The sequence below is a fragment of the Rhipicephalus sanguineus genome, chromosome 11 (genome assembly GCF_013339695.2).
Source record: "Rhipicephalus sanguineus isolate Rsan-2018 chromosome 11, BIME_Rsan_1.4, whole genome shotgun sequence".
In the NCBI taxonomy this organism is placed as follows: Eukaryota; Metazoa; Arthropoda; class Arachnida; order Ixodida; family Ixodidae; genus Rhipicephalus; species Rhipicephalus sanguineus.
This window is the reverse complement of record NC_051186.1, coordinates 87,601,481-87,628,669: the sequence shown is the minus strand read 5'-3', so window position 1 is coordinate 87,628,669 and position 27,189 is coordinate 87,601,481. Positions and strand designations below refer to the sequence as shown.

The window sequence follows — 27,189 nt, the reverse complement described above, 5'->3', positions numbered from 1 at the left end:
CTTCCGTTTAAACAGTTCTCATAGCTTTACGCTCGCATGATAGAATAGCGTTGCAACTTTACTGCATTGTGCTAGAATGCAGGTTTTAATATTGATCTCAGCATCTCTCACTAAGTTTGAACACTTACATTACCTGAAGAGTGAATTCTCATGACCTCTTTATGTTGGGGATCAAACCTGCCGAGCAGCGAGTAACACATCCTGAAAATGCCAAGGAAAACAAGATGGTAAAGGTACTGCAGCAACCTAGCAATTTTGTGTGATCTTACTTTTTCATCCTGAAGTAATACGATCGTCGGAATTCAATGGATATCAGACTCAGATACAGTTTTTCATCGGCTTTACACTCAATGTTTGTATTTTCGCTTGTGAGGTAGGTCCATATTTCTTCTCTTGTATTTACAAACTGAAACAGAAATGATTCATGAACGTTAATAAGTGTGCCAAAAAGAATGCATTTAATTGTACCAGACATGCACGCGAACCAGGAGCAAATAACAAATAAATATTTGATCTCACCGCTACGATTCATCTGCTCGTACATGCTAACACGAGTGTATTATAGGAAAGGAAAGTTGAACCTAGAGAAGGTTCCTCAAATAGGTTTGTCTGCTTCAGCGCAATAACTCGTTTCCTCAAAGTGTTAGGGCTTCGTGTTGCTTCCTATATATAACTGCCCCTATATATCAATGTACCCGACGGCGTCAATTGTCGTGCGCTGGCACTCCGATTCGGGGTTGCGTGGCGGCGGCTAGAAACTATCCTAATCACAGTAAGCACTCTGATCACCGAGAACGCATGAAATTGCCTTAGTGCTAACACCAATTTCGTAACTTCAAATGAGCGAAAATTGTAAGCAAGAACGACCTAGATTGTTTTTGGACAGCCATTGAAGAGCAATTATAACCCTAAGTTAAATGGAAAATCTTGTACACTGAGTTCGGATGCGCATAAATGGAAACACCACACTCATACGCCCCTCATTGCTGCCATGATACTGATAGGAGCACGGAGTGTTGAAGCAACATTAATAGAAAGAAACTTCTTTCTTGAAGGGGTTTAGAGAAGTTCCTCCTTGATCACCACGTACAGTACACTGGAGCCACCTGTTGATGTTGCATAAGAGTTTGTTTAAAGAAAAACAAATCAGCAAAATTGACTCTGATAGGTAAAACCGCACCTGTCATGTGCCATATTTCGTATGTCACGTGTGTCCTACTTCGCCCGTAATGCAGTGTTGTCAAAATAAGGCTAAACTATTTAAGGTCAAAATAAGGCTAAACGTCAAAATAAGGCTAAACTTTGCTGCTGGCACAATAGGCAGACTTAATGCATTCTATGGCGGTTTAAAATGACAGGTACTTACGTCTCGCATGCTCGGAACAGTTCTCAGGGGCAGCTTTAGGGATCCCAATTTCGCGATACATCCCACGAACACGAAAATCGTAAGAATATGCTTTTCACGCATGTCACTGCTTCACGAGCACGGATTGAGAAAAATTTTTCCTTTGAGACACAATGGCTCGGACGTAAGTCTTCCCTCTCCCGCTTTAGCTAACCACCTGGGCACCCATTGTGCAGTATGTCTGTGCTGCATTTAGCTTAACATTTGCAAAGTAATATCTATAGCCGCAACGCCTACAGGCACAACAGCACTTCGTAGGTGTGATTCATTTTCCAGCTTGTACAAATTGTTGTTTTTCTTCACGACTATGGGTTCCCTTGATGTTTCTTTTAATATAGTCGTCATGTTTTACAGAATGCATTACTTTCTGCATTTTAGTGCAAAGGCTGCCGTCAACATGTGGCATCACACTAAGGAAAGAAGTTGTATGAACTGGTATACGATATTTTAGCCGGTCTCGCGAATGTTTAAGTAAATCAACCTACCTTTCTGCAACGTACATTCTTGTCCTTCGCATGTCACTTTTAAAGGGTCCATAGATGACGTAGGCGATTTGAATTTCTATGGCTGTAATCAGAAAATGTGAAGTCAGATAGCACATGGGTCGCCATATCGAACCTATCGGCGTGGAGCTACAGAGGACCGAGTTTTAAAAATGTTTGCCGATTCCCATTTCGCAGGAACTTCGTAGGAAAAGTACCCATTACGCCATAATTCACCATTTTGCGAAGTACCGAACTACCAACTATGTGTATGAGGCGCAATGGACGCACCTATGCAGCTGCACGCTTTCTTCATGCTGCGGATCACGATGGTCATGAATTATGGTTAGGCCGCTCTGCAATGGTTACGATGCTCTGACCCACCCACTGGTTGCTCAATTCACATGGTGTCGCGCCTGGTGCGATTCCGCCGCGCATTATTACATCTGTTACCGTCACTCCTTGTCCAATATTACGCCTCTATACGTGTTTTTTAAGCAATTTAACTGCCCCAGGCAGCACAGCAAATTGGCCCAATATTGTTTATACGTTGGCAAACGATGGCCCAATGATGGCCCATACAAACCACTGTAAAACCAATGTTGGCAAGCCAGCCTACAAGGAAGCCAATAATGGTCCATCTTTGCCAGCCAGCATACAATATTGGTCGTGCCATTCTTTGAGGTTGGCAACAACGGCCCATGCTTGCCGATGTACATACGATATTGGCAGAACAAGGCCGTATGCATGGCAATATTGGGCCAGCTTATTCATTGGTAAAACAATATTGGTTAAGTAATGGCAGTAGATCGGATATATTGTCCAGTCAATCTGACTGGTTAAACAATATTGGACGGCCAATGCTACGCGCCGGACAATATTGTCCAGACTTACACGTTGTCGCTCCAGTGTCTTAAACACTGGCAAGCATATGCATGATATATCGGCAAGAATGTTTTTAGGGGCGAAGCTCCTTAAGGCGGCACCCGTTCGTCCCTCGTCGTCATCGTAGTAGTCCGTAACAAGTCTTACGCTTTGACCTCCAAGGTGGTGCCGGTGGGAGATTTCTCCTGTGCGTTGTTGAACAATAAAAAATTCGCAGCGTGCGCGTTAACTAAAAGCCGAATTCTTCTGTCTCTCATTCCCCATTAGCAGCCATTGGCATGTTCCAGTAGGAAACGTTAGTAGAAGTAGAAGTGTAAGTGTTAGCTAAAAGCCGACTTCTTCTGTCTCTCATTCCCATTAGCAGCCATTGTTTACCTCCAAGGTAGTGCCTGGTGAGATTTCTCCTGTGCGTGATTAAACAATAAAAATTTTGTTCAAAACGCCGTTGATTGATGAAATAAACCAACGAAAGACGCCAGATGTTTTGTAAAAGCAAAACGAAAGAACGCCAGATGTTTTTCTTAAAGTGTAGTAGTAGTAGTTGTATGTAGCCACCTCGCCCGATCGTCAACGGGCGAGGTGGACCGGCAACGGCGCGAGGACCCTGCCGTACGAGAGTTAAATCACACTAAAAGACATACTTTGCGGGCGATACACTCTAGTGAGCTTTCAACTTTTCGTCTTAATGTACATGATAAAGAAATTATTTCTACGAAAAACGCAAGGCACACCTTGAGCAATTAATTTGGTTTTGGGACGCTAAATGGAACCATGAGGCGATGCGAAGCCGGAGCACTTGCACGATCGCGTTCCGTTGGCTTTCGTTGGGCATGCTACCGACCTCGCGTCGTGGAACGCGCGTCCTGTCTTCCCTCTAGCCTTGCCTTTAATTCGCACAGGGCGAGCGGGGAATGCGGTCGCTCTTGACGCTCTTTCGCTCGGGAGCGGACTTCTTCCTTGCATTTCACCGATCACAAGTGATAATGAAGGGACCACGTAAACCAACAGTACAATAAAAGTTTGATGTTTAATATATACACGATGTTTCACACTCTTTATATTATGTACTGGGCGCATTTCACAGAAGAGTTTCACGGTTTACAGATGATTCCCTCCGTAGCTTCGCCCCACTCATCATCATTCACCCCGTGGATATGCTGTGATTTTTTTCCCCTTTTACCATCCCTGAGTTAAGGTTAGCCCGAATCTAGCCACCACCTGCGCATGCACGCTATTATGAAAATCACTTTGTCCGGCATCCAGCACACCTCAAAGAAGATTTCTGGTTACTTATCACATTGCTTTATTCTACAAATATTCTACAAAAGCCCCGCGTTACACGGCGGCGAAGGCATCACGCCGTCCAACTGGGAGGCTGCATGCTTTTACTAACCTCGGACTCTAGAACAGCTATGGGCCGTCCAACGGGCCCGCGACGCAAAAGAGACTTGGCATTTCTGTTCCGACGTGAGAGCGGCCCGGTCGAGTCCTAATCCGAAACGTGCTCTGAACCCATTCCTTATTACGTATAACAACGGGATTGTAGATGACGACCCCGCATTTCTGAAAGCCAGCGGCCGTTTCGGCCGTCCGCGAGTGCCGTTTTCGCTCCTTTGCATCGCATATTTGCGGAACTTCGCGCTCGGCGCGTTCCGAGGTTCGTCCGAATTAACCCGGTTGCGGCCAAATATGACCGAATTAACGAGAGTTCGGTGCCATTAAACAATAAACATGCTTGGCGGGACCAGAGAACACGTCCTAATTATCTGATTTCCCGAATTATTGAGTGTGGAATTAACGAGCTTTTACTGTATAAAGATGGCAAAAACAGTCCATTGTTGTCAGTCAACAAACAAAACTGGAAATTCCATTCTATAAGAAAGGGAACAATGGCGCACACAGGGTCTTGATTTTTAAGTTGGCATTTAGTGTGGCACAAAATATATTCTAAACAGTTGCACAAAATGTGTCTTAGAGGTGTTGAGCAATGTAAAATAAGTACCAAGTTTTTAAGTGAGTTTGGCGCGCTGCTGGAAATACATCTATGAGAAAGGAAACACAACACAACATCTCACTTTGCAATGTTTGTTAAAAGTTAATTGTGTGATACAGCCAGCGTACACAACGCAACTGTATAAAAAACCCTGCCTTTACATTGATTGAAGCTGTATATAGCGTTGATGAGTTAATGGGGTAGAATAGAATTCTAGTCTGCTTCGCAATGGGCCTCTGCGCTGGTGCGCCTTTTGCGCACGTGCACCGAAATTTTTCTGACAGCTTTATTAGCGGCGAACAATCAAAACATTCCATGACCCTTCAACCACACCACGTATTTTTGTGTTTGCTACACGACTGATTGGATTACAGGATTGTAACTTCTTTGTGTGCGTGCTACAGCGACGTGCTGTCCAAGACTACGGTAACGCCCGCGGAATCTCCAAATGAGCGATGAGTTATGTTTGCACTCTCAACGCTTCACGCAACCAGACGTGTTCACTTCGAACAAATGTTCTCGGTGATCGGGAGGCCGGGGAAGCAGCGCGACGCCATGTTTTGCTCAGGAATTTTACGTCCTCTCCTCCCGGCAGTGGGGCAGCACGGGGGTGGCTGGTCATAAAACACTTGTCACTTCACGGCTGCTTCGCCCACGACGGTTCAAACGTGGCTTCGGGCTTTCAATGCCTTTGAAAACGGGGGGGGGGGGGGGAGATGGCGGGAGACGACGGCACCTCGGAAGATGCGTACGCGTTTCGGCCTCTTCTAGCCGGCGGCTATTCTTCGTCAGTCAGTGGCGGTTACTTTCCCTCGTTCGGGCTCCCGGCATCGGCGGGCGCGCGCCCCTCAGTATTCAGTAAAGAGTCATCGGGAAAAAACGGAGTCGGATACCGAGACAGCATGCCGCGATTCTATGGATACCGAGATTCGACGACGATGCCACAGTAAGAAGGCAGCTGTCCTGTTCTTCATCGGACTTGATTGTTTTGACTTTTGAAGAGCGATCCGCAGATGAGCGCCGATGTGTCCTGACAACTCGCAAACTTTCCGCTGGATTTTTGTGTTCGTATCGCGTTCATTAAGTCGTTTCTTTCCTTAGTCGCATGTTACTTTCCGAGTTTTTCGTACGAGAAATATGTGCTGCATTTATTGACGTCTACGTTATCGCGTATTTTCTCTAAAATTGTTACTTTGTGAATACCCATGTGGTGGGCTTTGCTGTGCGCGTCGAAGCAGGTTAGTTGTCCTCGCCCTTAGCGATGTTTCAGCATTTGCGTTTGTTGTTTTATTCTTTTCTCGCGTTGTCGTGGGCCAGCTAAACATCCGTTTTTGATTTGCCCTTCGCCGTTCGTTTCGCGCAAAGAAATGATGGATCTGTAACACACAAATTTTCATTAGCTTTGAAGTTGTTGCAGTCTTTCAAGCTCTTACCGCAGTTACCTTTTAATTAACAAATAGGCTATGAACCTTCCGGTAGTTCAAGATGGTTATGAATTTCGGCTGTATCGAATGTCTGTTCACATGTATATGTTCATTTATTTCATTTTGCATTACGCTTCGCTTTTCACTCACTTCCTTTTGAACCTTCGGTGAACTGACAACTTAAATAAGCGCTAACAGGGAGGCTGTGTGTGTTTGTGAGTGGTCCCGTTTCCGCGATTTCTAATATAAGAGCGGTATTCAAGGTAATTAGTGTAGGTTCTGTGCAAGCGGTCAACAGAACAAAGCGTGAAATGCGAAATTACTTTCAATACTTGCAGTATCTTTGCCATATGTATACATGCAGGATAAAATTGTGTGTACTCTCAGCTTTTCTACGCTGATTATCCCTGCTGCTTGCCAAAAAGCAAAAGCGTGGACAACATGCATTTATTTACGTGCACAAAAATCTACCTCATGTTAAACTGCATATTCAGTGAAAAATGTCGTAAAGATGCTGAAATAGCCAACAAAAACGCCGGCAGGAACCAGTGTTAAATGCTGGAAAAGAAACAACGATGGTGCAGCCAATGATAAAGACTGGCAAAAAATATTGGTGCTGCCAATATTTAAACAATGTTGGCGATACGTACGACGGACAAAATTGGCTACAGCCATTCTTGCCATTATTGGAGATATGTTGTACGGACAATGTTGGCTACAGCCATCCTTGCCAATATTGACGATATGTTGGACGAACAATGTTGACTAGAGCAATCTTTGCAAACATTGGGCCATCATTGGCTTCCGATATTGGACCAATGCACATTTAGGTGTAGCAAACCCCCCAAAACCAATATAGGACCAATATTTCTGCCAATGTTTGCCAACCTTAGGCCGAGATCGGTCCAATGCCGGCGTGCTGCCTGGGTGCTGGCGTGGCTATGTGTTAGAATACTTCACTTCCACGCAGATTACCTGGGTGCTCTTTCCACATTGAAAAACAGAGTGAAGTTTTTTTTTCTCAATATCGGTGCCACTCTATAGACGACACATCCGTGACCAAAATTACAGTGCCGTGACCAAAATTACAGACCCGGCGTAAAACACTTTAGTGGTACACTATTGAAACAATAGAGGGCTGGAGTTCAGAAGCGGGAAAAAGGAGGTAAAATACGTAAACAAAATGCGGGCAGCTACCCTAAAGTTGTGTGAAGACTGCGGAAACGGCAAAACTGGTAGAATTTCCCTCCTTACCCTCACATCACTCCTCCTCACTCTCACTCCTCTTTCCCACCCCCTTGCTATACAATACTACACATGGCTACGCTATGCTTTCTTTCTCTCCCTTTCTTTTCCTTATTTCTATCTCTTTGTCTCCCTTTCTGCCTGTCTCGTTCTTTCTGTCTATTTCTATCTGTTTCTTTATTTCTTTCTCCATCTCTCGCTGTTTCTCTGTATCTCTATCATTTTCTCGCTCCCTCACCCGTAGCAACGCAATCATATGGCTCCCTAAAAGCGACACTAAAGAGCAAAACGATTTTTCTCACATTAGTAAAGTAGTCTTCCACGATATCAAAAACACCACGCTTTTTGCGCGAAGAGGCTTAATAAGCGAGAAAACGCGCAAAAAGAAAATATAGGTAGCGACGCCACCTTTGCATTCCCGCACCATTTGCCGTGACGTCACATATTTTTGACGGCGCCTGCTTGGGCCTACGTAGTTCCTAATCGGTTAAATCGAAGTACAGTGTCCTCTGATGGGGCCAGAGACTTGACATAACGAGTTTGTGGAACCTTCGTCGAGCCAGTGGCGCCAAAATACGTTAAATGCTATTTGAAGTCTTTTACGTCACGAATTACACAGTTCGGCGCGAAATTTAAAAATGAAACTTTGAACTTGGTTTTCTCCTCTAATAATAAACCTATGATGGCGAAATAAACTACACAAGGGTTCTCCGAGCACACTTTATCAATCTAAACCAATTCATTGTTTCGCTTTAGTGTCCCTTTAAATGCTCGTTCTGCTAGCGTCCCTGGACAGCCCAGTGGTTACGACGCTCACATTCCGACCATGTGTCCACGGTTTCACAACCCGCATTGCCAAGATATGTTCTTTTCTTTTATTTATTGCCTCTCAGCCTCCTCCTTACTTCTCTCTTCCTCCTTTACTTTCTGCGACTCGTTTTTAGGCGACGCACCATGCTGTCATCGCTCGGCGAGGTTTTTTTGCAAACACCTGACGGGAAAACCTCGGGTTTAATCAGTTTCGGTGTTAAGAATCAATCAGTCAAGGCCTAGGCAGTGAATGCAATAGCGACAAATTGTAACATTATACGAAGTAAGGCTCACAACTAGGGCTTTTGCATCTGATCTCGTGCAACTAAACAAAACGCTGGTTTAAGGGAACACGGTCGCTCCATGGACCGAAATGATTTTCGTGCTGTAACCGCGAAGTAAGCGTTGACAGCACCGCAAGTTTACCAGGCGTCTCCTGGTGCCTGTCGAGACAGCGCGCGTCAGCGGCAGCGCCCTCTCCCTTCCCTCCCCTCGCTCTCCCTTCCCTCCCCTCGGCAGGCGTCGTACGCGGGGTGATGTTATCACATGCGCCCTCCGTGCGACGGAGAAGGCCCGCTGGTTTCATCTCCGCTTCAGCCGCGTCCGTCGCCAGCGTTGGCGAGCTTTACTTGCGCTTAGAACATGCGATGCGCGGAGTGATGTTGTCAATTTGGACTTTATATGGAAAATCGAGAGTGTAAAAACAAAACAACCAAAAGAAAACAATGGAGGAGCATGTGTAACTGTCGGGACACTGATGGAGACAACATGGGAGATCTGCGAACGTAAGCTGATGGTGAGCAGTGCATGTGTCGTTTTTAAAGACGATAGTCTTTCTTGGGAAACTTAAACGCAGAAATTTTGGTCTGTCCTTCTGTCTGTCTTTCTGTTTGTCGCCAGGTCACTCGATTCAACCACCCGGCCAATGTTGAACCACTTGCCCAAGGGCCTGTCATCTTGAACGGCTGACTAGGTTCATACTTGTGTACATTGCTGAACAAAAAGCAAACGTTACGCATATCTGAGGCGCAACATCACTAGGTAAGTATTAGGTGGTGTGTTCCTTTAATAGAAAATAGATATATACATAGTTCTAGAAACCCTAGTTTCTTAAGCTGCGCTGAAAATGCGACTGCGCTGAAACTTGCCTTCCTCCATGCCCTCTGCACGAGCTCATTGCTGTGTTTCGGTTTCGGTTCAGTATTGCACTGTGCTAATGCCATGGGCCGCCGCTCTGGTATTCCTGTTTTATGCAGGAGGCGTGTAAATAAAATAGTGTGTGGAGAGTACTCGTTGAGTGCGGACGTTACTTCTGCTTCGGCGCTTCGCGCCAAACCGCGTGTTCGGGCGGGCTGGCGTCCCCGCCGGTCGCGTTGGTCACCGCCGGTCTTCGCCTGCTGCTGCGCCGGGACTACCAGCCCGCAACACAGCACTCATGTTTCCCGACGTATTGCCAGATGGCGTCCATATCTCACGCAGCACCTCTTCTATTGTCTTTAGACGACATTTGCAGCGAAGCACGCAGATGCGCGGCCAATTTTTTTCTTTCCTTTTCATAACGCGTCCGCCAGAGAAAAAAACTGCCGCGATAAATAAACTCTATTACGAGAACAAATCGCTAGAAGCGAATATAGGGCCTGAGTAATGTGACATGAAGGCGGACGCTTACATTTTAGCCCCTCAATATGTCGTCATGAAATGTGTCGGCCAGAAGGGGAGACGCGTTTGGAAGAAGATGGAGTGGATGGCAAAAGGTTGGTCTTTGCATAGGGGTCCTCGCCGTGGTCATGCCGCAGTCATCATTGGCTAAGGAAGACCGGGCATCGCGCGTCGCGAAAACACCACCAGCGTGCAGAACCACGAGTTTTTTTTAGTTTCTTTTCTTCTCTTCTTTCGTTGAAAAAAATTGCTAGCGGGGAGAGGGAAGGCGTTTGGAATGGTAGTAAACAAATGTTGTTGGAATATCTGGTCTGAAAACGATGCGTGTAGAAGAGTACGAAAACGTAGGCAATATGAAACGACGAAGAAGGACAGAAAAACAGCGTTTCGAAACAACGAGCAAAAATAAAAGCGGTGAAATGATACGGACTGTCTCTTGCACGTACAATAATAATGAAGTAAGGCAGTTGGCACGTGCAAACTGAATTTCTGAAGGATGTATATGCTTCAAGGAATTCAGTCAGACGAAGCACTGATTGTCCCTCTCGTTGTATTTAAGAATGTGTATGAGCTTTGGCTACAAGTATTTCTTCTAACAGGGTTGAAAGGTATTTGTGGTACGCAGGTTCTCGTTCTTGACGTTTGGTCAGTTACGTTAATTAGGTTGGCTACTGCTTTAAATGAATTCTCTTTTTTATTTGTGGCGGCTGCTCAGCCGGTCTCGCCACTGTACATGAGCCGTGCCTTTGTGGCAGCCCTTCTCTTAAGTTGTAGAGTCGTGATGCAATAGCCCAAGGTTTCTGTTCCTTCCCTGTTGCTTTTTGCTGATTGTCCAGCAGGTCCGTCCCAGTGATGTAAACATGTGCACATCATCTAATATGGACTTGTCCAGGCTTACAAACGGAACGCTTATGTCACCCTTTGCACATCCGCCTTCGATACAGTCACGATCACCTTCGACCGCTGGGTACGTTACAAATCTCACAAGACACTTCTTCAAATCATACATAACGCAGGCATCATCACACGGCATCGTCGTTTGGTCAAAGGTTCACGGAAGAAGTGCAAAGCAAGGCGAAGTGAAGAGACCTTGCAATGCTAAAGCCAGTGCAATACCACGTTAGGTGCGCAAAGCGCTCTAGGAAGGGGGTGGGTGTGGAGGGGTGCGCGGAGGATCACTGCATCGACTGAGAAAAAAATGAGGATGACTTTCGCCATCGAGCCGCCTTAGCCAAATGCGTAAAGAACCCTAGGAGTTTTCTTTTTTTCCAAGAACTAAGAACGTGTTTGAAGTGACACAAGACAGTGGCGACTGCAAACAGTTTATTGCTCTGCAGTTGAGCTTTTTATAGCTGAAAGCCACGGGAGACCCGTCACGCGCTGCGGCCTGGTACTGTCGCGATGAAGAGAAAAGGGAGGAGCGGAACGCGTGGCTTTCGGTACAGTCAGCCCTGCCTCTCGACGCTTGGCTAAGCCTAGGGTACGTGTTCAAGTTCCATATGCCTTTGTTTATTGCTAGACAAGTCTGTCTGGTCTGTCGGGCAATAACCGCCGGACCTGTGAAAAAAATCCCAGCATATCCACGTGGTGAATGATCATCAGTGGGGCGAAGTGAACTCGCGATGCAGCACGGCGATGGCATTGGCGCGAGCGTGGTCCTTCTTGATGGAAGATATTGTAACTAGATTGTTTGAGAACCACAATCTGTTGCACACACCGCAACTATGGCCGAAACTGTTATCAAGGAAGTCCCGCTGGAAGCGCGCGTCGGCGCCTTCGGGCAGAGCCCGCCTGATGCGTTTTGCAGCCACTTCACGTGCTCGCACAGCCTCGGGCTCTGCCTGCCGGTACGCGCGCTTTCTCGCCGCTTCACGGTCCTTCACATTTTGAAGCTTCGATTCGCGCCGCAGCCGTGCAGCTTCGGCCTCGCGGGCTCAAACGGCGGGGTCTTCGCGCCGCAGCCATGCAGCTTCGGCCTCGCGGGCTCGAACGGCGGGGTCTTCGCGCCACAGCCGTGCAGCTTGTCGAGCAGCTTCGGCCTCGCAGGCTCGAATGGCGGGGTCTTCTCGCTGCAGCCGTGCAGCTTGTCAAGCAGCTTCGGCTTCGCGGGCACGAACGGCGGAATCTGCTTCGCGGCGTCGATGTGCAGCTTCGGCCTCGCGGGCTCTCACCTCAGGATTCTGTCTGCGAGCGCGCGCTGCCGCCGCCTTCCGTGCCCTCCGTTCCTCAGCCTTGTCTTCCATCTGGCGACTCCGAGCTAAAGAGAAAGCGTGCCAAGAGGGAGCCTCATGGCGCGTTACTTCTGAAATGTTGTCTTCGGGTATCGTTGAAAGCACGAGACGTAGTAAAGAAAGAACGCCACGCAGGCGAACACGCACGAGAGTGTCACTCGTCAACGTCGTCTTCTTCTTCTACTGCATACCAGAACGCGCGCAGTAAAGAAGAAAGAATGCCACACAGGCAAACACGCACGAGAGTCTCATTCGTCAACGTCGTCTTCTTCTTCTACTGCATACCAGAAAGCGCGCTTCTCACGAGCTAGAGGTGGCTACTACAACGCTACAAACAAACGGAGGATGGACAGACCCACGGAATAAGGAGCTTCGCCCCGAAAAGAAAAATTCGAGCAGCGTCACTTGGCTGGTGGCCCATATTGCTATTTCATTGCTTGACTGCTCTATTGTAGTTTTATCACGATGTGCCTGCATGAAAGCCCAGTATTCCTATACAAAGTCACAGAACAATTCTTGCAACACATGCGTACAGCTGCTCTATATGGTGATTGAGGCGCGCACACTTCGCGAAGAGGTCGTTTCGTGAATAGAACGCCGAGTGTTCGCGCTTCTTTCCTCTGCCGGTCTTTTGCTTTGGACAATATCTATCTATCTATCTATCTATCTATCTATCTATCTATCTATCTATCTATCTATCTATCTATCTATCTATCTATCTATCTATCTATCTATCTATCTATCTATCTCTTGTGATGAGTTGGGATCAATTTAAAAATTGTTCGAGTGGCTTCGCTCGGCTATGCCAGGATATGCGTAGCGTTAGCAAAGGTTCAGCTGATTATTCTTAGCTTTTCGTGTCTCCGCAGCACGTTTAGCCTTCTTCTGTTCATCGTTCCTACGCCCAACCGCTAACTGCCAGGTAACTACTTCGGGATTGAATGAGTTAAGCTTCCACGTTCTTCTGCGCCGTTGAGCAGCATTTGCGCTCTCCTTCTCCATGGCTATACTACACTGTCAAGCGCCATTCACAGGCGCTATGAAGCGGCGCCATCGCAGTGTCAGACGGTGACTGCACAGCGAGGCGAATAGCAGCGCGCGCGCCGGTGTCAGTGCGTCTGCCACGGCTACGACGTCACTGTCTCTGGAATGCACAGACCGGCGGCGGCAGCGCAGTGCGCGGGAGGTGCCGGCTCCGGTGCGCATGCACAGCACGCGCATGCACAGCACGGCTCTTGAGAACGGGCGCGAAACGGGCTCGGCTAGGCCAGTGTAGCTAACGCGAGAAAACCGCGCTTGACAACGACTGAAGAAGAGGAAGAACGCCGCATCGTGGTGCGTGGCAGCGACGCTCGTGGAAAGCGCGAGGAATATTTCGATTGCTCGAGCACCAAGACGCTTCGCGGCAGCAGGCGAAGAACACCTGAGAGAAGGAGCGGTCGTGACATCTACCGGCCCGTCCTGTTCGCAACCCGTCCTATTCCTGTGCGCCCTTCCTATTGGCGTGTGGACTGCTGATGAGCTCGGACGACCAGCTGCGCGAGGACACGACCGTGCTTGCGATCATGGTCGGGGCCTGGGAGTGAGCCGGCGGCTTGGTGGTCCGCTGAGCCCCGGGAAGCTGACACGTGCTCGTTCCGCCACGCGGTCTGATAATATTATACCAGTGATGACGTGTGCTTGACCGGCATGCAGCGTTATCTATAATAGTGCGCGGCTGTATGAAATAAAGCCTCTTTTGTATTGCTGCCCCCGATGCGTCGCTACTCTTTTATAACAGAACATCTGGCGACGAAGATGGGAACGGCGAGCAGTTAACCGCCGCCGGCCACCAGCAGGAACGAGACTGAACCGCTGACGGAGCAAGGCGACACGGATCCCTTGCTGTCAGGATTTCATCGACTGCGTGAAGTAGAGCAACGACGTCGCAGGGAAGCGAGGACGGAGCCCTTGTATGGACTTCGGGGGCGGGCTGGAGCGAACGAACAAGAAGCGGCAATATGGACAGCACATATCAAGGAACTCAGCTCTGCAGATAAGTGAACGTTGATTAATATGGCAGAGGCAGGCAACTGTCCAGAAGTCATGGTCCTAAGATTGGCAGGAGGACAGAATTCAACTCCAAAATCGACAACATACGCTGATATGTTGAACGCTTCGAGAACTACGTAGAGATAAGTGATGTCCCTGAAAACAAGCAACTGAAGTTGTTTCTGAATATACTCGGAGCGAAAGCTTATGAAGAGCGAAAGAAGATAGTCGTGCCTTATTTGCCTTCTGAATAGTTTTGAGGACATTAAACATCTCCTAGAAGCTCATTTCTGCCCAGCACCCTCAATCATAGCAGAACGTTTTAAATTTAGCCGCCGAATGCAAAGAGAACATGAAAGTGTCACAGATTTTATCACTGAACTGAAGCATCTTGCAAGAGACTGCAATTTCGGCACGTTTCTAAAACTATGATGACGTCATAGCGACGTCACCATAACGTCACCAGTTCTGTCGATCTGTGATGTCATGACGGCGTCATTTGGGGATATCTTCGCGGGATGATATTTTGGATCACTCGTGTTCACGCCGCTGACGCTGTACGCTGACGGTCAGTTTTAGCATTTTATGAGGCACCCAAAGCTTTCGCATTAATAAGGCGCCAGAAGGCGTGCATCAATTACAGTCGATATATCTGGACGGTGTTGGTTGTGATTAAAAGCAACAACCGTGTTGCGCATGTGCGCCTTTTAAATGTATCTGGAATATGAACTATATCGCTAAATGAACGAGCAAGCGAATGCAGACACTAGCGTGTCACCATAAAGGTTTCCCTCCGCAAGAGCTGCACTCGCACATATAAACCTTTACACGAAATAGCACGTATACCTACGCGCGAAATGGCACGTATACGTGAGGTTCCTAAGCGATGAACACACCCTGCGACTCGATTGGACACGCACGCTTTGCATAGCTACCTTCGCGTCACAAGTCCACCGGCTGATCGGTCTCAAAGAGCCAGGGAAAGCTATGTCCTCTGAATTAAACGAAAACGCAACAAAAACAAACGGAAAGTATAAATCCTAATGTGAGTTTTGGGACACCAGCTCTGTTTATTCGAAAGAGCTGCGCCGAATCTCAGAAGTTTTGCAATCACATTACCGATCATCAGTCCTCGTTCATGATGCTAGCTGCGCAGAAACCAAGACCGCGAACTCGAACCAGTCGGCGCATCAAGTCAAGCAGAAAACGCAACCACGTATTGTTGACAAAAACGAAGACCCCGCAAAAGCTGTAATAAAACGTGCAATAAGAGATGGCGACACTACTGCACAATTAGCTGCTGCATGTCTACGGCGTTAGAGCGGGCATCGAATTGCGGGAACCTCGACGCATACTTATAGGCCTCGTGCACTGCTGTTTCAAGCCGAGGTGGCAGCGCACCTTACCGACGCGCTTACCGTCCCGGCGGGCGCGCCGGGACGGTAAGCGCGTCGCTAAAGTCCGGCATGTTCTCTTACTGCTGCGTCCACGGCTGTCACAACAGCTGCAGGAACACCGTTTGCAAACAACCGCCTGTAAAATTCTGCCGGTTCCCACAGATATCACACGAAAATGAAAGATAACTTTCAACCAGAGCTTAGCGGCGTTTAAACAACTCCTATTTTCGATGGAGGCGAAAATGTTTGAGGCCCGTGTACTTAGATTTAGGTGCACGTTAAAGAACCCCAGGTGGTCGAGATTTCCGGAGCCCTCCACTACGGCGTCTCTCATAACCATATCGTGGTTTTGGGACGTTAAACCCCAGATATTATTATTATTATTTAAACAACTCCTCGAACTACGTCCATAAATGATCCCACTTTCACGCAACTGTTATTTGTTTTATATGTGTACACAGACATAGCAGGAGAGAGAGAAATAAAGAAGGAGCAGGCTGCCGTCTAGAGAACGCCAGGGTATTTCGCTCTGACGCGTGATCTCGTCCTGTCTGCCCGAACGGCGAGCAGTGGCAGTCAGTGCGGAAACAAACACGCATTTGCAGCGTCCCCGGAGAGAAACGAAAAAATAATAAAAAGCTCACCGCCACTCGTACGTCGTAGTGCGCGATTTTCATTTGCACTGTGCGCTCCTTGACGATATGGGAAGTCTCCGTCGCGTTCAGGAATTTCTTCTTTCATGCCGCACGACTTGTACCACTCGCGTACAACTTCGAGCAAAGCGACCAACAACTCGTTGTAGCACCTGTCGACATCTTCAATCCTACGAAAACCGCAGAACAACACACGATGGTTGCTTCTCGCAGTCATGTTCACGCGAGAGCCGTCTACGCGCTCTTCCAGGAGACCACACCCAACAAAAGATTCATGGGCGCTTCTCACGGCCCGAAATGGTGTGTGTTGTTCGATAGGCTTCAAGTGCGGTTTCAAAGGGACGTAGCAGCACTAATATTTTCTCGTTACCGTTGCACGCAGCTGCATTTTTTTTCTCTGCTGAAGGGTGTCCTCATAGCTTGGTTTTCAGCAGTAAGCGGGATGAAGATGTATCTTGCCATCCTCGGCTGACTTGAGGCCAGAAGGGGACTTAAGCAGAACGTACGTTCGGCGAGTTGGTGCACAGCTTAAAACAAAATATTTGTGCCGCAACTCAGAACGAGGGAGGTAAACGGGAGATCTTATCCTTAATCCTGTCGTTTTTCTTCCTCGTTCTCAGTAGGGCCACAAATGTTCGTTAAATAAAAGGGGGGGGGGGGGACTTAGTTGAATGCCGTCGAGAGCCGCGGAGAGGCCGGCTTTAACAAAGTGGCTTTTTCCGCTAGATGGTTGAAGCGCTAGCAGACACAACGGGACGTCCGTGTATGCTAGCGCTTCAACCATCGCGCCGGGACGTCCGGTTTTGTCTTTCTCGTGCCCGCTAGCACTATGATATCTTTTGACAGGCTGCCTTTCCACCGATACGTGAAACACAAGTAAACGTGAGCGAGCACGACGCACTTATGCACAAAAAGGCGAACAAAGATTGCTGTTCTAAAAGAAACGCTGCCGCCGCAACCGCCACTGCCGCGCTGAAACATGTAGGCGCACACAGGGCGTGCACGTGTTCCCCCAACCTAAGAGTGTGCCGCTCGCCCAACAGAGGGCGGGAGCAGTGGCGCCACCATACCAGGTCTCTTGACCTATAGTCTGCGTGACTCTCAACTTACCTCGCATAGTGAAGTAGAAAATGTCGTCCTGATCTTCTCCCTTGCAGTTATGCGCAACCAAGTATTTCGTTGCAAATCGTTGCGTTTACCGGACGGTATCATGAGGAGCTTTTTGCCTTCGCTAGACTTGTTCCGACATCCGAAGGCGTAGCAGCCGCCAATGGCAGCCAACAGCGACGTCGGTCTTGTGCGAAAAGTATTTCACAGCGTAACGCGCACGGAATGACAAGTGCGTATTCATCAAACACATGCGCTGTGCACCAGCGAGTCCACGTTCCACGAGCAAATATGGCAGTCGAGAGCGGCTGTAAACAAACGAACGCTGCGTGCGGCCCCACGCGACGGCAGCTGGCCAATACCGACGTGGCGTCAGATTCGGAGAGGGCAGAGGAAGGAGAAAAGAGAGGAGGCACGCTTTTAACCACGTATGTCGCTACTTTACGAAGTTTCACGGGCTTTAGTTACGCCTGCCCGCCGCGAACGCCTTTCGCACCACAACGGCAAATCGTGGTCTTTTCTTCTCCTCCTGCACGGCGTCCGTCTAAAATATATGGAAGTGAAGCTGCTATGGGGGCTAGTTGGCATGGCTTCATTTCCTGGCGGCGCGAACACTCATGAAACCACAAAGTATGCAATACTATACAGTGACTATTGAATGCCATTTTCAGAACACTTCATGCAAGAATGACCTGCTGCATCTTTCTTATCAAATCCGCGGCATCGCCGAGTTTACTACGAGAGCTGATGCCAATTCTGGAAGCGGCATGAAAGCCTTTTTCCGAAGTGTAATATACTAAAACATGAACTACAATCGAAACTTCCCGCTATGCCGGAAATGCAGTGGAATGACCCGGTATGCCTTCTTTAAAGGCACACCGGGCCATTGCTTTGCAACTGTATCCGGGCCCCACGTTAGATTCTGCGCTAACGAAAATTAAGTTAAAAGGCGCATACTGTTTTCTGACATGAATCTGGTCGTATTGATAGGCTCGTTTTATCCGGTTTATTGAAGGCTTTTCGACAACGTGCTTTCCTTATTTACCGATTTTTACTTCTTGCCGTTGTCTCCAAACAACACGAACTCCATATAAGAGGATATATTTTAATGAAACCATGCAATAAACGTGTCACAAAGGTGCCAACGGGCTTGAAAATAGGTATATAGATATAGTACATGCAACTACGTAGGATGGTGGATGAAATTAGTCTGACGCTTCTGCGAACTGAACTCCGGGTGACGGTTTTTTAACGTAATAAAGCAACCCCGCGTTTTCGAGCATGGAACAGCTTCAATATATATATATATATATATATATATATATATATATATATATATATATATATATATATATTACCGCGCATTCTGCTACAGACAGCCAAATCCTAATAAAATCAACAAACAATTAGGCCAAGGAGGGTATAAGGGGCATTATATGTAGCCTTTAACCTACAACCTTTAACCTACAACCTTCAGACAACGCTCTACAATTTGAGCTATGGCGATGTTCGCTGTTCCATCCACTTTCTTGGGTATTTCTAGGAGTGTATTCCTGGGAATACACTGCCAGAAATACCGTGTATTCCTGGGAGTGTACCGTGTATTCGTGTATACCTGGGAGTGTTAGGCAGCGCCGTCAAATGAGTGCTGAAAAAAAAGAGGAGGTCATAATGCGGATAATTCGAACATTGGCCCTTCCATGTGCACCTTTATATTTATTTGTACTTTCCGAATCACATCATAACACATACTGCAGGCTAACCACCTCTTTTTTCTCCTGACCGCGGGAAATGCATTGTAATGTCTAAATAGGAATAAATTAAATCAATAAAATCAGAAACTTTCCGATAAACCAGGTGGTTCTAAATCGTTTTCAAGAATAAGAGCCGCAAGCTTAGGTCCTGTTTCAAGCAAAAGCAAGCGAGCGACTGTTGAAAAGTTGTTTTTTGAAAAATAGTAGGGCGACGCTAAATCGCACTCACGGAAAAAAAGCGGTTTGACATACAACGGCTGCTCTTAAAATATGGAGCAACCTTCTGCTCTCTTGCAAGACAATGGCGAAGCAAGGCGATCACGTGCTACTGTGGTTCAAGTTAAATAAATGTTATTGTTCTGTGGTGGCTAGGCACGTATAAGATTGCTAACAGATATAACCCTGGCCTACTTAAAGCTGCTTTAGCACATCTGGCCTAAAATCTTCCGAAGAACGCCTTGTGTCGCTATTGTGATCAGCATAAGCGCGATATCTAATTATCATGTACGTATGCAGCAACCATTCTTAGTTTGTGTATTGCAAAGTCTTTATCACGAAATGCAAACAGTGAGCTAACCTACTGTTTCGTTATCTGTAATGTATCCCATTTCGTTACGTAGCCCTTCCACTATGTTTCGTATAGTTTTTCTGAGGGTACTGTAACTGAATAAGCAAATGACTAAAAAAATTAAAAAATAAATTAATATGGAGGCTTAAAGATGAGCTCGTTGATGGCCAAGTGTGCTATGCATACTTGGAAGTAAAGGGTTGCGCTGAAATTCATAGTGTCCCTTATGCATTGCCTGAAGAGGCCACGAAGGCGAGCGCCATCTTCGTGTTCTCTTTCTTCTCGGTCGATGAATGGATCGGCTGAGGCTGACAATAGTAATCCATTAAGGTCAACATTTCTCTTCAGTAGGGTACGCATTTGGGTTGGTTGATTCATGATTACGAGTGGAAAACAGCGCTAAAATGACGGGACAAGAAAGGACACGAGACCGTGGCGCTTTTTAGCGCTGTTTTTCACTCGCAAGCTCTCTGCAGTGCGTGCTCCATGAACCAAACAGAGGAGCGTGATGATTAATTCGGGGGATTTTAAACGGACTTCTAGCTGCCCAATGAAACCTGTGACGACAGTGTATGTGCATGATATTTATTATTTCGAAAGCAATTATATGGACACTCTCGGCGTTTTTTTTTTTGCCGTCACCGTCACTGTCATGTTCTCCATATATATATATATATATATATATATATATATATATATATATATATATATATATATATATATATATATATATATATATATATATATATATATATATATATATATGTATATATATAATAGCCGCAAAGAAAAATATTCACAAAAAATAATTCCGTACGCCGCGACACAGGATTCGAACCTGCAACCCAGCCCTCGGCAGCGCCCTGCGTTATATCATACCGCCATGCAGCACACGGCCTCCAGAATTCTAACAGCGATCTATTTATATACCCCATTTACCGCTGGCGGTACGCAGAGCTCGGAGGTGCTTCAGCGTACTCGCTATCACCCGCGAGATGGCAAGACAGGCGCACTTTAAATAGGGTGTCTCGATGCAAGCGTTCCTTCGTAAAGGATATAGTGACAGCAGGTAGTGGGCAGACTGGCGTCGAACGCGTGAGGCCGCCGACGTCTCCTCGCGAGCAAGCGTTGGTCACAGACGCTGCATTGATCTCGACCGACGCTTCAAGAGCCCTCGATTGTAGTGACGCCTGGTGCGCAGCAGTGTAGGCACCAGTGGTTCCTGCGTGACGCGTCTCCCACTCGGCCCTGTATAGTATAGCATAGTATATTATAGTAAGGTGACGGGAATGGGGAGTGAGGGTGAGGAGGAGGGGAGAGACAAGCATAGCGTAGAAAGAAAGAGAAAGACAGAAATAGAGAGAAAGGGAAGAAAGACAGAAAGAGAAAGTAAGCGAGAGAAAGAGATAAAAAAAGGAAGTGAGAAATGGAAAGAAAGAGAAAGAAGGGCAAGAAAGGGAGAGATAGAAGGAGCGAGGAAGACAAACAAATAGATAGAGAGAGAAATAAAGGAAGAGAAATGAACAGAGACAAAATGATATAGAAAAAACAGATAGGCGAAAGAGAAAGAAAAAAATAGAGGAAGAAAGAAAGACGAAAAAAGAGAAACAGAGAAGGCCACGAAGATCTGTACTTCATTCAGGCTTGGCACGACTAGTGCGAAGCTACCTTATCTTTTTTTTTTTTCGTGCATCTTTTTTTGTGTGTTTGAGCAGGGCGCTGCTAGTGTCGATCTGTGACAGTTGTTAGTTCACTGTTGTCCTGTATGTGTTCTTTTCGTGCGTCCTTTCTGCTTGAGCAGCACGCTGCAAGATTCGAGCTGCTTGCCGTTCTTCGTGTGACATTCCTATTTATTGATATCGCAATCGTTATTTCGCCCTTGCGGCGAAACTCTGACTTTTTCTGTGAATTTTTGCTATTTGACTTTCACATTGTTTTCGCCCTGACTACAAACGCTGCGATATTAACCGCTGAAATAGATTCGTTATGGCTGTTCGCGGAACCCTAAGATGTCCTTCACGGAACCACTGGGTTCCGTGAAGCACATCTTAGGGTTCCGCGAACAGAAATAGCGAATGCAACCCGCTCCCGTTTTACCCCCATTATTAACTCATTCATTTATTTAGACAAGGAAATTTGCATTTCATTTTGCATTTAGGTCATCGCCGCATCCGCACACCGGGTGTCTGCGGGTAGCCAGAGACCCACGTAGAAGCAGCACTAAAGACTCCTCATCTGGTGCTCGCCATGAAACAGAACGTGCGGAGCGCCGGTAATTCATGCTCGTGAGCGTTCATACCAATTCAAACAACATCAATGGGCACCTCGGCTTTTTATTCGCTGCTCACGGCACGTTGCTGATCAGGTCACGCAGTTTTCATACACAGTAATCAAAACGTGCAACGGGCGCTTTGAAACGCGTGAGAGGTGTCGCTTCGGGCCGGCTGTGGGCTACACGAGCATTTAGGCTTACACAACCATTTAGGCAACACACGACTGGTGTATTCGTCGACGGCCATTCTGCTGTGCGACTGGCATGCCTGACGTTTTGTTTCGCAAAAAATAAAACACGCCTCTGTACATCCGGCGTTTCGTTTGCGTGAACATATTGTCACGTCGTCGTGACGTCGACGAGGACAGCATTCAGCACGTCCGAGATGAAACTGTATTTGGCCGAACTTGTGGCCGGGAAACTAAATGTCAAACTACAGCAATACACTGATAGCGGCGCACAGAGCGTCGACCGTCGATCAACTGACAAGCGGTCAAGCGCGTCGGCTTTTATACAGGAGCTATCGAACTTTCCAGCGATATCGCTGGTGGCGGCCTTATCTCTAGACAAAGCTGGAACATTCGCGTGCGGCGCGCAATCTTAACAAAACCATCTACTACAATCGCGAAGCTTCTCCAAGAGTGCTTCGCAGACAGTGTCGATCGGTGATAACCGTCTTTGCTGGTCAAACTCGAATACATCAATATAAAACAAGAAGTCAGCGTGGTAATATTGCTGAAGCATGCAGTGCATGTCAGAGGGCGCGGTGCCTGATGGTCGCCGATCCGCGACTCGCGGAGCGGACACCCCCCCCCCCCCCCCGCTTCTCACACCATTTTCAGTTGTCTTCATGCTCAAGAAAAAGTTAGGGGTTCCGCGGCACTTTATAAAAACCGTTGGGGTTGCCCAAGGCCCGAAATCTTGAGAACCCCTGCACTAACGACTGCTATTGTACGCGAAATGTGACTCGCGCCGTACCGTGGGCTTCGTTTCAATAAAAAAAGTCAGTTTCGCCGCAAGGGCGAGCAATGAATGCGATAGCAAGGCACTAATGCTATTCACAATGCCCATAGACTGTCGCGCCACCGAGCGGAATTCAGGAGCGTCCTCTCGAGGAGGGTTAGTAGACGACAAAATGGCGGCACTATGCAGTCGCTCCCTTGTTCGGCTGTGCTAGCCTCAGTGTTAACGCGTTGGCAAGAAAGGAACACTACGACTTGGCATGTTCCCTGCATCAGTGAACAAACCGGGCCCTCCGTGACACGAGAAATCTGATTCGTTCTTGCGAGACGCGAAGTTTTCGTGAAAATACGTGGCAACTCGCGCTTTCAATGCTAGCCCACAGTGTACACATACTATCAGCTTCGCGAGGCTTTCTGTAGCCACGTAGGTAAGTTAAATGTTATCGTCTGACATATTCAGTTGAAGCTCACCCTGTTTTACTTGCATATATAATTGGTCCGTGTTTCTTGTAGTGCATGAGTCCCATAACACTGCACGCGGGAGGGAGGTCGCGCGGGCTCGCGATGTGCTCATGTATAACTGAGCGATCTCAAGTTGGCGATACATTAAAATAGGGCCTCTATCCTTTGTCAGCAAAGCGCTGTTACGAATCGTGCGAGCGACGTTTCAATCATCCGAGGACGCGTCTGCTCGACGCCTTTCGTGGAGCGAACGCTTTCCATCCACGCCGTCCTTCGCCAGTGTGTTGGGTTTCATAGACACCGCTGCGCCGCTTGTTTTGTACGTTGTTCATGGGTGGCAGCACACTGCAAGCGATTTGCTTGTTGACCGGTCTGAGAGCAAAACGTTCTCCGCGCCCAGACGTCGTGGTGACGCGGAGTGGTCGAAGTCGTTCGGCGGAGGAAATTCTTCAGATTGCTTTCAGCAGTGATGTTGAAAGAAACCATCTTGACGACGAGGATTTTTCACTGGACGTAGAAGACTGTGAAAGCACCGAGAGTGACAGCGACGATGAACTACCAGCTGCTAACTCACGAGGAGCGAGTTGCACTTCACGTCCCCTCGTGCGTTAATGTTCTTTCACGCTCGTAAGTCACTTTTATTGTATTTAATGTATAATATCCTTGAGCGAGATCAAAATAAAAGCATAGTTCCTCTTGTGCATTGCATGTATCACAATTATTGTGGATATTACGTAGCGCCGCATGCCGCCAACACGCTCGAGCTCGACCAACGAAGCGAAATGGTTAGAGCGATGGAACGTGCAGTCACGGCCGCAATCCACGCCTCTCGGCGAACTTCTTCGACGTTGCGAAAAGCATACGTGTTTATTCTTTTCGATATTCATGTTTCGATTGTACTGATCGAACCTGCAACATGCGGGTGAAGTACACACGGCTAGAGTCTCAGCATGGCTGTGACACAAGCGCTACTGAATGGCATGTTAAATGCTTGTGTTCCGTTGAAGACGTAACTCCGCGTTTTCGACTGCGCAAGTAAGGACGACGGGGTATTATCACAGAACACTTTTATGTTTGCAAGCCATCATCACGCGCAGCAGCGATGGCGCTACTCGCTGGCGGCCTACTACTGCGGCAAAACCATCAGGCAGGCTCGGTACGTACTACCTCGGAGTGCCGTTCAGCTCATACGTCAATTCTAGTTCATACAGGTTTATGTAGCACGCACAGGATTTCGCAAAGCATCGTTATGCACGGTAACGGAGCTGAAATATAACCTTTCACTTCGCAGCAAATAATTAGGTGGCGAGTACTTAGCACTTTCCATGGTTTGGGAAAGTATTTTAGTCTCATATCCATTTCAGCGCAGCTCATGACTTCATCCGGTGAAAGTGGCACGGTCCGTACGTCCGCACGTCCTATCTGTTCCTATGCTAACAAACGGGTTGACCCTCCTCCTGGCGCCATCTTGAAAAGCACGGCGCGCCACCTATAGTTCGTGGGCATTACGAATACGAAGTGAGGCTCGCCAATGGATACTCTCAGTTTGAACAGCGCTCCTGTTGCAAAGGCGGCCGAAGCAGCGAACGAAACTAGCGTGCTTCAAGTGTCGAGCTTTGACATCTGATCGTTCGCGCTCATCGTCTGTTTGTTCGTTTAGCGGCGTCTCTTGAGCTCGAGTGACTGTCCTCTCGAGCTCCGTAACATGAGCGCGGACACCACGGTGAAAGCTTGAAACAACCCTCTTCCCCTCACCACCAGAAAACCACGCGAGCAGACAGCGGAAGGGCAAGGTTCTCCCTGCGCAAATATAAGAAGAAGCGACGCCGACGACTTTTAAATGCGCCCGTCGTGCTCCTAGCGCCATCTCGCCTGTAATGAAGAAACGCTTATAAGAGCCGGCCTCTCTGAGTCCGTCCAGCGGTAAAGGGTGTGTATAGAACGCTCGCCGTTAGCTATGTGGAGGATCTGCGTTTCGTGGCGTAGCGGTTAGCGCCACTCGCTGTGGAGCAAGAGGTCCCTGGTTCGATTCCGCTCTTCGGAAGCATTTTTCTGAATCATTCTTCTTTGGGGTTTTTATATATGTATACATATATATATATGGTGCATGACAGCGACGGCAAAATTGAGCCGAGACTGTCCATATAATTGCCATTGCAATAAAACTCTAAACGAGGGCTGACGTTACGTCAGACCATAATTTACACTTTAAACGTCAGTGTAATGTAAGCGCACGATGTGCGCACAACTACTCCATTTACAAAAACACGTCGATCCACCTCGTAGCGCCTAACTCAAAGACTAAAATGCAGCATAGACAGCTACTACTTGTCTGCTTCGCATGAAACCGCTTTCCACAATGCATGGGATCTGGCGAATTTTTTCTTTCTCTTTATTTCTACCTATTTCTGTCTCTCTCTCTCTCTTTCTCTCTTTCCCGTGTTTGACGTACTCCACTTCGCCGAGCAGTTTTCGTTTAACGCTCGCAGCTGCTGCACTCGGTAGTGGGGCTTGCCCAACTACTGCGGCGCATACCCACCTGAGCAGTTTTTCGTACAGTTTTTCGTACACATTGTACTCACCAAAGTTAGAAGGCTTCACTGTTAGAAGGCGCATCGCCATTCCAACGTCCTGGCGGCTCATTAGACCGACAATATAATTCAGTGCACACTTTGTTAACGGATATGAAGACTGGCTACTGGTGAATCACCTAACTAGGTAGACAGAAAAAAAAATGGACCCACACAGGGCACGTAATGAGAAGTACGGCTAACCGTTGGTTAGTTATAGGGACGGAATGGATACCACGAGATGCGAATCGCAGCCGAGGAAGGCCGACGGTTAGGTGGGATTGCGAAGTTACAGAATTATACGCATGACAAGAGATGAGCTCGCGCATAGCTGGATGAATTTCACTTTATTTGCAGAGGCAACGGCTCTGTTGTGGTCATACAATAGACTACAGGTGGCAACAATGAAGGCGATAATGATGACACCGTGTAACTTGCCCGTGCAGCCAGCAGTCTTGTTATGCGCGATCGCGTGTAACTGGGGCACACGCAGTCTTTCCTTCGCTGATCATGTCAGCCGAGGCTTTCTTTTTATAAAAAGCTTCTCGTCATTTCATAGCATTATTCATGTGTCCATTAACTATGTTTTGTAATTTCAAGATGAACGAGACTACAAATGAGATTAGACGTGTTGGGGAAACCTTGATGTTTCGCTCAAATGTAACGGTATCCAATGTCTCTGCTCTTTGTGACTCCGTAAACAGGTTCTAAGTTTTCTACTGCCTGGAATAATTAGATGTCTCTTTGTCTTTCTCAGTGCAAGCACACCACAGCAACGCGTACTGAACATTGCATACGCCATCGTGTGGCTGATATGGAGAATGGTCCAGAGATTTGCGAACGTGGTTACGTGTAATGGGACAGAAGAAGGACGAAATTGAGGATAAATGCCATTTGCGGCTGTGTGCTGCCCTGCTACACGACAAAAAATAAAAGGTGATCCATAAAACTAGTACAGATCAGCCTATACCTTAGTCCGTCAGTAAGAATTAGGAAAGGTGTAGTTCTTGTTTCCTTTATTATCACTTGAAAATATGTGATCATGCAGTGCAGAAATGCAAACAAATTGAAATACAAAACTTAATATAAGAACATAAACCAGTTCTTGAAGAAATACTCCACGCACGATATGATGCAAAGCACAAAGTGACCCATCACAGTAACTTCTCTGCCACTGTCAGCATGCTCGCCTTTTTTGCATGCCTTCATTCATTTGGGTTGGCGTATTTTCAGTTGAAGCATTTCTACGATGGCCAGAATTGCAGGTTTGTATCAGTAT

The 27,189-nt window shown here is 47.4% G+C and overlaps 1 protein-coding gene across 3 annotated transcripts in view; it reads right to left on the bottom strand.

The window, feature by feature from the left end:
* Positions 1-27,189, bottom strand: part of LOC119373296 (uncharacterized) — a 70,688-nt gene that overhangs the window by 20,982 nt on the left and 22,517 nt on the right. The window contains exons 1-3 of one of the 3 annotated variants that reach the window (XR_005179808.2): positions 1,367-1,560; positions 270-406; positions 129-201 (exon numbers count right to left, since the gene is read on the bottom strand). Coding sequence is in view for 2 of the 3 variants with exons in the window: in XM_037643320.2 (XP_037499248.1) it covers positions 134-201; positions 270-406; positions 1,367-1,468 (307 nt within the window). In the remaining variant the exon portion in view is untranslated. Of the gene's footprint in view, positions 1-128; positions 202-269; positions 407-1,366; positions 1,561-27,189 lie in introns of those variants that run through there. The other 2 variants (XM_037643320.2, XM_049420322.1) reach the window with 2 other exon arrangements.